Source organism: Seriola aureovittata, chromosome 21 (genome assembly GCF_021018895.1).
Source record: "Seriola aureovittata isolate HTS-2021-v1 ecotype China chromosome 21, ASM2101889v1, whole genome shotgun sequence".
NCBI lineage: Eukaryota > Metazoa > Chordata > Actinopteri > Carangiformes > Carangidae > Seriola > Seriola aureovittata.
The window spans coordinates 5,989,465-6,001,004 of NC_079384.1; the positions used below are offsets into that span (position 1 = coordinate 5,989,465).

Here is an 11,540-nt window from a genome sequence, read left to right on the forward strand (position 1 = left end):
AAGTTGTTGACATGCAGCTCAGGAATAAACAGTACTGTACAAACATTTCAGGCATGTTTAATAAATAATGACACCAATAGTTGTTATTGATCAATTAACTTAATACAGAGTACAGTAAACAGAAAAAAACCTAAATTAAATCAATATTTGCTGTGTACAGAGTGAATTTGGGACCGATCAGATAACTCCCTGATGGTGTTGCAAAATGGATAAGAACATAAAAGTGTGGGTAGTGTGTATAGTGTATTATTCATAGCTCATTAACTAAAATATTCTCAACTATGGAATTTTATTTGGGTATTAATTTAGTTAGGGTTTTCAAGGTTTTTTATAAAAAAAAAGATATAAAGTGGATTGATTTGAAAGTAAATGTGAGGTATAACTTAAACAAAGAGCTGAACATGGAGATTTAAGTTACAATTGTCTTTCCAATATTATATATATAGTATATAATACAATTCAAATAGACAGTGTCACTGGGTGTTTCACTAGGTTTGTTAACAAACTCCACCAAACCAAACAGCACAGTGCGCCAGCATTATCTCCACTGTGCAACGTAGAGTTGCAGGTCGATGTAACCAAAGATGTAAACAAGGTGAAATTGAAACCATAAAACTGTTTAGTTAAGTGAAGATGAAAACGTATTGAGAAATGTGTCCTTTAATACAACAGACGTTAAGAACAGTTCTTAACACGCTCCTTTTCCTTGTGGAGACTAGGAACCTTTATTTGGTTTTGAAGCTGCTTCTACCCGAACAGATGCGCTTGTGACACCGCGCTGTCAAAAGCAGGAAGTTAAGAATGTAAAGTATAATGCGGCGTCTCCTCTCATTGATCTCATTTCCTCATTTTTTATTTTTATTTACGCTGTCTACAACCACGAGCACCTGAAAGCGTTGTGTGTATATTCTCCGAAAGGTGAGTGTTACCGTCGTGTTTTTCCGTTACCGCCTCGGGTTTTCTCTCCGCCTGGACCTCAGCAATCACAACTCTACTGCTAGCACAGCCAGCTAGCCCGCTAGCTGCTCTGACTGACTTGACTTCACATCGGCTGGTTGTTGACCTGGTAACCGTTAATGTTAAGTATTTGAGCTCGTTAACTCACGGGTCTTTTTAATTCAAATTATCATTCACATAAACAGCCGGTGTGTGAAGACATCGAGGTGCTGTAGTTCAGCTCGTGGAGACTTTACCGGTTAAACGACAGCGGGAATCTCTGCTAAATTTAGTTACCATATGTGGACACAGTGACAAAATATGAAACAAGGGGGGAAATCAACAATTAATCGACTACTATAATAAAGTAAAAAAAAACAACACTGAGCTTTTTCCTCCACTGAATTTATCCAGCGCTTCTGAACTTAATTTCAAGTTAAGATTTTAGCGTTTTACTCAAAACCTTAATAATATAAAAAGGTAATTAAGTAAGGTAGGTAGTTGGACCGACATTAATAAATCCTACATTAACCACCTTTCAGAATGAGTACTTTTGCTTTTGATATCAAAGTATATTTTACTGCTAAAACTCAAATTCATGTGCAAGATACTGATCCACCTTGTCAGCAGAACTGTGCATCCTTAGTATAAATACTTTCTGAACCTTCTGCACATCACTATACTCAGTGTGTGTCCACCCATCAGTTATTAATTAGTTGATTATTATTATTATCTCTAGATTTTACATGCTTCAGTATGTGATGTACCTGTCTTCATTCTGCAGGAACACGGCATGCTAACCAAACTGTCTTTGGAGCAAAGGAGGTCCAGACACAAGTTACACTAATGCTGATGATCAGGTAAAGATGACATTGATGTAACCTGGAAGAAATCTGGTGATGTTTCAGCTTTTATCTTGTCATCAACTTTCTCTTTGTGTCTGTTACAGTCCCAGAATGGCCTCAGGAATGCAAGAGAAACAGTACACACCATCTCTGCTTAGTTTTTTCATTTATAACCCCACATTTGGACCACGGGAAGGAGAGGTGAGCTTGACTCCGAGAGGAAGAGTTGTTATGCACATGTTTTACACCTGAACGACACAAGTAACACAACTTCCTTTTTTTTTAACTTAATAGTCATTAAGAAAACCTTTTATTTGGTCATTGCATTGCTAATGCAAAGAGTCTTTTTTTAGGAAGAGAAGAAGATTTTGTTTTACCACCCCAGTGAGGTCGAGAAGAATGAGAAGATCCGAAATGTGGGCCTCTGTGAAGCCATTGTACAGTTCACCAGGTAAGAGATCTTAATACTGTACTTTAAACAGAGACCACGGTGGCACTTTTAGCTGATTGTCTCGCTTTGAGTGTGTCTCCTTGCTTTTCACAGTCATGTCTTTTTGTCTTGCAGGACCTTCTGTCCGACAAAGCCAGCTAAATCCCTGCACACACAGAAGAACCGGCAGTTTTTCTTCGAGCCTGAGGACAGTTTCTGGATAGTCATGGTATCTTAAAGGCTTACATGTACATTAGTGGTTCAGCATTTACTGTTTGTCTAGACTTTGTTGACTGTCTTTGGAATGTAATTTAGTTTTACCTCACTAATCCCTTTTTATTTGCTATTCCTCAGGTGGTTCGAAACCCAATGATCGAGAAACCAAACAAAGATGGTAAACCTCCCACAATAGAATATCAGGAAGAGGAAATACTTGTGAGTCCCGAGAGATACTCCTGGATGTCTTCATGTCATTTTCTTAAAATATTGGCAGTTTTACATTTTACTTACCATTCCCTCTTGTCTCTGTAGGATACTGTTTATGGTGCTGTCGTAAGACAATGCTACAGCATGTACAAGGTCAGTTCAAGTATGTTTTATATGATATTAGCTGTTATGCTTTTATGCAGCTTTTCTCTTTTGCATATGTAAAGTGTATATTGTTTTTTTTTTCTTATTCTAAAAGCCACTAACCACCGTACCTCAAACTACCAATGTATTTATAATGCAAGAAGAATTGTTTTGTTATAATAATTATTTTTTTTACGCTGTAGCTCTTCAATGGCACGTTTGGCAGAGCAATGGAAGCAGGTGGAGTGGAGCTGCTCACTCAGAAGCTCGAAAAATTCTTCTACAGGGTAAACATCTGTCCACTTCTCACTTTGTTGCTAGGTGGATATGTATATTGACCCTGCTTTGACGACATGATTTATTTTAATATAATAATGCACGGACAGTTATTTATAAAAGTCAGTCAAGCCTGAAGTAAGTGTTTCCACAAGGTTTGTCCTCTTGACATAGATTTACTGTTGTTGTTTCTTTGTAAATGCTCATGTTACTCTTAACAAAATCTTGAAAATGTTTGCAGTCACGCCTGTTTTCTCAATACTAATCTCTCTACATCAGCTGTCCTCACTTCATGCTACTGTCAACTTGCTGGAACAATGCAGCTATGAAGCAAAACACAAAGTATAAAAAATTAATTTCTAATTAGGGAATACCCTTCTTAAGTTAACACAGGCTTCCCTCTCCACCATGTAACTCAAAGACAGAGAGAAAGAGAGAGGCTGTGGTGTGCGTATCAGAGGTTGAATGTCAGTGCTTCTCTGCCCCAGGATGATGCAAGCGTCTGTGCAGACGGCCAATCACGGAGTTTCTTATTCTGCTTTCTTTATTGCACTGTAAGGAGGCACTTGTAGACGTGTAAACTAACCCCCTTTCTTCTTACCTTCTCCTGTGTCTTGTCATTTTGTCGTGTGTCTGTGTGTGTGTTCATTCTGGGGTTTCCAGTATCTGCAGACTCTCCACTTGCAGTCCTGTGACCTTCTGGATGTATTTGGAGGCATCAGCTTCTTCCCACTGGACAAGATGACTTACCTGAAGATCCAGTCCTTTGTCAACAGAGTGGAGGAGAGCCTCAGCCTGATCAAATACACAGCCTTCCTGTATAACGACCAGCTTATCTGGTAGGGACTGAGTGCTTGCTGAAAATTTGTTCTAAACTGTGCGTGACTGTTCCTGACATCCACCATCTGTAAGGTTTCATGGTTCCCACAAACTTATACAAAAATCAAAGCACCGACATCTGCAAACACATCATGGCATGCTGGGTAAACAGAGGTGGCTTTAAACACAATGTCTAATCCTCTTTGCGGTTTATGTGCTCCCTGACATGTCACTTGCCTTTAATTGCGCTGTGAGCCATCCGGTTCTGAGTATAAGCACAGGGGGATTATGTGATTGCTAATGAAATGGCTCGAGAGCAGTGTGATCTTTCAATGTGAACTGTCAGTAGACAAACAGAGAAGCTGTTTAATTATTGTCCAAATTAAGCAGCTGCGATGTGTGCTTTCATGCTCAACCATGGCTGAACTGTAATTACAGCCAGGGGACATTTTGATTTAACATCTTAACTGATGATGCAGAGCACAAGTTGCAGTATGTTGAAAAATATACGGTTCACACTTTTTAGTTTTGCTTTTTTTTTTTCTCAGTCCGGTGTGAAGGTTAGGAGGTGTAAAGGTGTTGATTTTGTCTGCAGGAGCGGACTGGAACAAGATGACATGAGGATCCTGTACAAGTACCTGACCACCTCGCTGTTCCCCAGACACTCTGAACCTGAGGTGAGGAGAAGGGAGTGCACAACGGACAGATAAAATGAATAGATCAGGGAAGTGTGGGACACAAATTGAGGACATTATGAAAGCAACAAAGGAGCAAGGAGTTTTTATGTAGAATGGTTTGTGCTGCCAATGCTGCTAATGCTCAGCTCTCCCCTCTCGTCATCTCATAGAATTTTATATTTACAGCACTTAAATATAGTTTAATCGTTGATGATAATTGACCAAACATAGATGAAAATATTTGATGTTGGTTTCAACCCTTGATCATGAACTTGAACTTGAACATCACATTGATTAAATACAGTAAGAGAATGTAATGCAATCTACTGTAAAGGGTTTATTACATTAATGATACAGACAGAGTGTTCAAGACAGTTGACCTGAATATGAGTCATAAATAGTATTTTCACATTTTCCCTTCTCTTATTATCTTTTCTCCTGTTAGTTGGCTGGCAGGGACTCTCCTCTGAGGCCAGAGGTTGCAGGGAATTTGTTGCACTATGGAAGGTAAGTCACTATATGAATGTACCCACTTCCTCTGCACAGAGTAGGATCGAATTGAGACTAAAATTTGGATTTTGTTGTTGTTGCTGTGTTGCACCAATAGAGCAAGCTTTATACTTGAGTAATGAGCTTTGCTTGTTGTCAACCAAATTAGATAAGGCGGGAACCCCCTGGGATAATGGTGCATTCAGTTTGAACTGGGAACTAGGAAATTCCAAGAGTACAGTCGGAAATATAATTTTAATTTAATAATAACCGGAAGGCCAGGCTAAAGTCTGAAGAGCCTCACCAAACCCAACTCAAAATCCAAGGTGGCTGCTCTGTGCGTCACGAAAAGTGAAAACTGTAGTATTGTACTGTTTATTAGCTTCTGTCTTATCTGTGTTTCATCAGTCGTACAAACAGTACTGTCCAGATACGGTGTTTGTACGCAGAAAATACCACATAATGTGTTGTAATCAACTGGTATTGCTAACCGTAACAACAACATGCTTCCAGTATGTTGTGCTTCAACACAGTCAGCTCAGGCGTGACGACATTCCCAGCTCTGACATCCGAGGTAAATGGAACGCGGCATAATACTTCATGGTCAAGCAACAGAGCAGAGGGTCGAGTATTACTGTAGCCTCGGGGGAAAGATCCACTTTCTCTTCAGTCCTGGTGTGCATATGTAACTAGAGAAAGTTTGCTCAGGAATTTACTGTCTGGAAGAACTTGGGTGTCTGTATGCTGCTTGATGTAACCAGTGTCCAAAGGTGAAGTAGGGCTGCTGCAATAGTCCAAGTCTGACTCCTGGTGACATACGATGGGATAGGATTTTACAGCTGTAACTGGATGACACACTAGAATATAAAGACTACCTGACGAAGGCCAGAAAAGTCATTATACTGGGATAAAGTGAAATAAAAAAGATGACAGCTGCACTTGGAGATCCATGCAGGCAAAGCTGCACATAGAGGAGGCATATTTAACACACAGACATGCCTTTGCACCCATTGCAAGTAGTTACGCTTAATATTAAATGGCATCCATGACCTCCAGTGCATTAACAGCACAACAGTGAATTCCTTGTTCAGTTTGTGATCTTATCGTTTGAATCAGTCATGAAGGACTGAAGCTTGAACAACCTCTGAATTAATTTTAGAACTGAGGAAATGAATTAGTCTTTTCCGTGATTAAACTAGAATTACCTCCTTGCGGTTGTATGCCTCTGCCAATCTGTCCAATTGCAGTTAATTAGGTGGGATATGTCCTAAGTGGTAATAATGCCAAGATAGAGAATTGGGGCAAATAGGGTTTAACTGTCACTAACATTGACTGAATATCAAGTTATTAGAATTCATCATGAGGGGAACATGATTTAAGTGATTAGCAAATTTCATGGAAACGCATCCAGTAGTTGCCCAGACCTTTTACTCTGAACCACAAATATGAACTTCATGGTGGCGCCAGAAGTCAGTGGGATTCATCCTCTGAGGACCATGAATGTATGTACGAAATCTTATGGTTTATCTATCCAATAACTGTTGAGAAATTTTATTTTAGATTAAAGTGGTGAACCGACCAACTAACATTAAACAGAATACTGAGAACTTTAACCTCTCCCCAGAGGACGAGCCCTTCCTGTTTTAAACGTCGCTTTCCGCCTTCGGGCCAAAATGACAACTTCTTCCACAGGATAGATCATGAAACTGTAGATTCACATGAAATGTTCTGAGTGCGTTCATGTTCCCAAGAGGAAAAAGTCTTGATTTTTAATCAGCCTTTTGGGGTCCTAGTGAACCGTTGGGGTCTGTCAGATAACACATCCATTATCTGAATAATTATTCAGCTAAGCACTTCTCTGTTCTCTCCAGGTTTTTGACAGGACCTACCAATCTTAAAGATCCAGAGGCCAAATTCCGATTTCCAAAAATATTTGTCAGCACAGGGGACGGCTATGAGGAGCTGCACCTGATCGTTTATAAGGTATGATTGAGTAAATATGTTCTACTATTTCATCCACAGACTCAATCTCTTGATTCATTCATACGCATACGGGAATATTTTAATGTATTAAAACAGGGGGGAGATTGTTATTCATTTTTAGGATGATTCTCATAATCTGTGACTGGAGGCTTTGTTTATGAACAGTAGATTTAGGATGAACTATTCCACTGCTCTATCAAATGATATGGATTTTTGAGATTAAACAGCAGAGTTTTAAAATGATGAAGTACGTGCCACGATGCTCATCATCACGTTAATGTAATTTCTAACCTGTGTGACCTTGATTCTGCATTTAACCTGCACTGATCTGCTCTTCTGCAGGCGATGAGCGCTGCTGCTTGTTTTATGATCAGCGGTAAGTGTGCACCCACATACTTTTATGATGAAATTAGCTTTCTTTTCCCTTTTTCCAGGTGATTTTTTTTTTTCATTCTGTTTTTTGTAGTATTTTCCTGCTCATAGGAAGCTAAAATATTACGTTTTTCTCAACTCTTGTCCTACAATCCTTCTCTCCTCCATCTCTTTCCAGCCTCTGTGGAACTGACGCGGGAGTTCTGTGAACAGCTGGACAGCTTGGTGGGCCCTCAGCTTACCTTGCTGGCGTCTGATATATGCGAACAGTTCACCATTAACCGCAGGATATCAGGGTCAGTTGAGAATCCGCCTCTATCGTAATCTATAACTCACTTCCCTGTGAAGGTGGCGTGTTCTCGTCTTAGTCACTTCTTCCTGGCGATGCTACGATTGGGTCAGCATCACTTTATAACACAGAGAAAGATTTAAAGTCCTGCTCTAAATAACAGGAGCATCATAATGACCGTGCAGTATCCCAACATTTAAAGAGCTGGAACAAGAAATTATTGTCATTTCAATAACTTACTAATTGGTTAATTAATTGTCAATTGTAAAACAAAAAAACAAAACTGTTTCTTCATTGTTAGAAAAGTGTCAGAAAGAATCTAATGCGTTTAAAAGAAGGTAATGATTGGGTTCCTCAGGCAGGTCATTCAAGAGCTTTACTTTTAACTGTGTAGGTAGGACCAACCAGCAGGTTCTTGTCTTTTTGTCTTAGTAGAAAGTTTAGTGCTGTTATGTCCTTGGTGATTACAGGAGCCATGTTGTTTGTCATCATCTTGCATTCAGTCCTTTTGTATTAACTCCTCCTGGCTGGCAGTGAAAGACGACCCTCTGATACCATTGGGTATCGTCATGGCACTACTTAGGGGTAACTCAAGCAGTGTAGCTTTAAAGACTGGCATCCTGGCCTGCTCTCCTTTAACCCCAACACTTCGCTTCAGATACGCCCTGGCCTGTAATGTAAGACTGGACTCCCTGGCCAGGACGATTTGATGGGCTCCTTTTTAATCACTCTAGTGAAGAATCCACTGAATAAATAATGCTGTCCTAAAATCCTCAGCTGGCATCCATATCTGTGTCCTGATTCGGCCTGATGGAGCTGTAAATAATTACATACAACATAGATAAAAATCAGTTGTACAGCCCATTTGAATACACACAGCCACACTTCCAGAGATGCAATTACAGCACTGTTACTTTAATAAGTGTGCTCACAGCTCACCATAGGGTGAGTGGACAGTGGAGTAATTGAAATGCAGAACTTGCTTCTTGGTGGATGTGATCATCCAAAGTGATTTGGCTTACTGTATCATTTATTAGTAATGTGTGTTTACAGAATGGTCTGAACTTTCTAACCTGAAACCATAGTTGGTCTGTGTTAAAACACAGTAGAAAGAAGTGGCGTTCATCCAGACGTGTCAAAATTGTGCTTGTAACTTCTCCTGCGTTATGTGACATGAGAGATGAGAACAGCTCCTCTCAGAACCAATTAATGTCACCTTAACAATGAAGTGGGATCCATGAAAAAGATGCATCACCTTTATTCTGCAAAGACAGTGGTTTTCACAAGCACTGGGTAAAATAATGAAAATACTATGTAATCCTAATAGTGAGTGAAGATGTATTTATTTATGCTTTCTTTTTGTTTCATTGTTTGTTTGTTTGTTTTTTTATCTCTTCTTCCTTATTGTGTCTGCTCAGGCCAGAGAAGGAGCCCCAGTTCAAGTTCATCTACTTCAACCACATGAACCTGGCGGAGAAGAGCACCATCCACATGAGGAAGACTGCCAGTGTTTGCCTCACCTCTGTCCATCCTGACCTCATGAAGATCCTGGGAGACATCAACTGTGACTTTGCCAGGTACAGCAGAGAACATCGGCTTGGTGAAACTGCAGCTGTAATAATTCTTTACCAAATCCCTCCAGATATTTGTGAAAGAGTTTTTCTAGTGGCTGGCCACAAATCAGCTTTGGGGGCAATGCTGACCTTCACAGCAGAAACCAAAGATTAGATATAATTGGTTAGTTTTAGTTAAGGAAATTTCCTCTTATGTCCATGTTAGTGGATAGTACGACAGCACACGGCCGTTAAAACTATCTTCAGCTCTGAACAGCAGCTGTAGAGTATTTTCAGATTTCACACACCCAAGAAAGAAAATGTGTGAAAACCGCAAACTCAGATATTTTGCCCTGGATATCAGCACAACTGTGTCATTTTCATACGTAGTGTGATGCTCCTGGGAACTTTGTAAACTTACTGTCTTGTGAAGTAGTCATGAGACTCTAGTCATGCGAACATCCCATTGTCAGTGTGTGGGACTTACGCTGCCATCGACATTCCCAGTATCAATATCAGTTCCTGTTTTGGTGCAGCTGATGTGTAGATGCTGCTCGTCATCCATCTTGTCAGCACATTCAAAACTTGCTCACCGTGCTATTTATGTAATTGAATATTGAATTTAAGGTAATTTAATGTGGGTCTCTTTATGTGTTTTTAAAGACATATTGTAGACTGCAGAGGTAAATACTTAATCGTAGTTAGTTAAATACAATTCTGTCTGTCTCTCAGGGTCGACGAAGATGAAGAAATCATCGTAAAAGCAATGACAGACTACTGGGTAGTCGGCAAGAAGTCAGACCAGAGAGAACTGTATGTGATCCTGAATCAGAAGAACGCCAATCTGATTGAAGTAAACGGTATGTCTCCACCACCTGGCAAACAGTGAATCTGTGTCATTACCACCACAATAGACAATCTGCCTTTGATGCTTAATCTCCACTTCACCCTTAATGCCCTTTTATCTTTTCTCTTCCACAGAGGAGGTTAAGAGGCTTTGTGCAACGCAGTTCAACAACATATTCTTCTTGGACTGATGGCGCCGAGAGACTGTTTCACCACACTAAAGACTGTCAGTGTTGCAGGGTATCATGACAGCATCAGCGTAATGCAATAATTGCATTGTAAAATAAAAAAATATATAATAAAAAGCTATCTCACTAAGTTTTTTTTAACCTACAAAATTGTAATTTCCTCTTGTAATTATGTGTAAAAATCCAGATTTTTACTGTACATTTTCTTTTCTTTTCTTTGTACATACTTGTAGGATTTTGTTTATTTTTGTTTGTTTATTTGATTTCTTTCAAATTACGATTTGTTCATGCATTTTTTTTAATGAAGGCATCGTGACAAAATTAAGTTAAAAACTGACATGCACAGAACAGTTTACTCCAGGTTCCTTTGATGATCAGTGATAGTTTTAAAATAAGATGTCATCATGTCAAAAGTGTTGTGGTTTGTAAACAACTACGCTAACTTTAAATAAATTAAGAATTAATTTTACTCGATGTAAGAAATGTCTTTTTTTCATTTGAATGTATTTTTAGTTTAGATGCATAACAATGAATAAAGGTTGTTGACAGTTTACCTAATAACATCAGTTGGAACAGTTTTTCTCATCATGAAAACGAAAATAAATGCTGATTAAGGCACTGAACTTTTACATCTATCATATGGTAAGATCAACCTCTTATGCCTCAGGCCAAAGACAGTTTATTTGAATCAGAATTGCATCTTGATCCATAATAACTAGGTCTCCCTTCTGCCAAGTGCAGGGAAAAAAGAATCAAAAACATGAGATCAGATTTAATCCGGCAGCAATACTGTCTCTTTAATAGGAAAAATAAATGGCAAAATTAAAGGATAGACTGACACTGCTGCTTTCAAATATTGTGAAGTAGAATGCACTATAGAAAAGAATATACTGAGGAAAAAAAATACACATTTGCTATAAGAGTTAGAAAAACGTGCGTATTGGCACAGTGGATCTTACTGTTCTGGACCGTCTTAGAGACCAGGTTGGTTTCCAGCATTGGGCTCTGCCTCCTACCTAACGGACCTTTTTCTGTCAAATATGGAACTGTCCTCATCTGCACCCAACACCTGTGGAGAACCTCAAGCCTCCACTCTAGGGCCCAATTTCTTTTACTTGATAACTTTAGGTTCCATCTAACCAAAATATAATACCTCCGATCATTGCCAAGCTGACGACACTCAGCTATACCTCCCATTAGAACCTGGTGATAATGATGTTAATAATTTGATGCTCTCTCTCGTTGAATGGCTCCAGTATGTGAAATA

The 11,540-nt window shown here is 39.3% G+C and overlaps 1 protein-coding gene across 1 annotated transcript; it reads left to right on the forward strand.

The window, feature by feature from the left end:
- Positions 1 to 759: 759 nt before the first annotated feature.
- Positions 760 to 10,836, forward strand: ccz1 (CCZ1 homolog, vacuolar protein trafficking and biogenesis associated). Its single transcript, XM_056366674.1, has 17 exons — positions 760 to 918; positions 1,721 to 1,796; positions 1,886 to 1,982; positions 2,135 to 2,232; positions 2,347 to 2,440; positions 2,566 to 2,646; positions 2,743 to 2,790; positions 2,985 to 3,068; positions 3,721 to 3,896; positions 4,472 to 4,553; positions 4,999 to 5,060; positions 6,914 to 7,025; positions 7,368 to 7,401; positions 7,576 to 7,693; positions 9,105 to 9,263; positions 9,972 to 10,099; positions 10,221 to 10,836. The coding sequence occupies exons 2-17, from the start codon at positions 1,783 to 1,785 to the stop codon at positions 10,274 to 10,276; spliced, it is 1,443 nt and encodes a 480-aa protein (XP_056222649.1). The 5' UTR covers positions 760 to 918; positions 1,721 to 1,782; the 3' UTR covers positions 10,277 to 10,836.
- Positions 10,837 to 11,540: the final 704 nt, after the last annotated feature.

Coding starts and splice junctions, on each gene's coding strand:
- ccz1 (XM_056366674.1), top strand. Junction 2,647..2,742: donor ATCAGGAAGAGGAAATACTT/GTGAGTCCCGAG, acceptor TTGTCTCTGTAG/GATACTGTTTATGGTGCTGT. Junction 10,100..10,220: donor CAATCTGATTGAAGTAAACG/GTATGTCTCCAC, acceptor TCTCTTCCACAG/AGGAGGTTAAGAGGCTTTGT.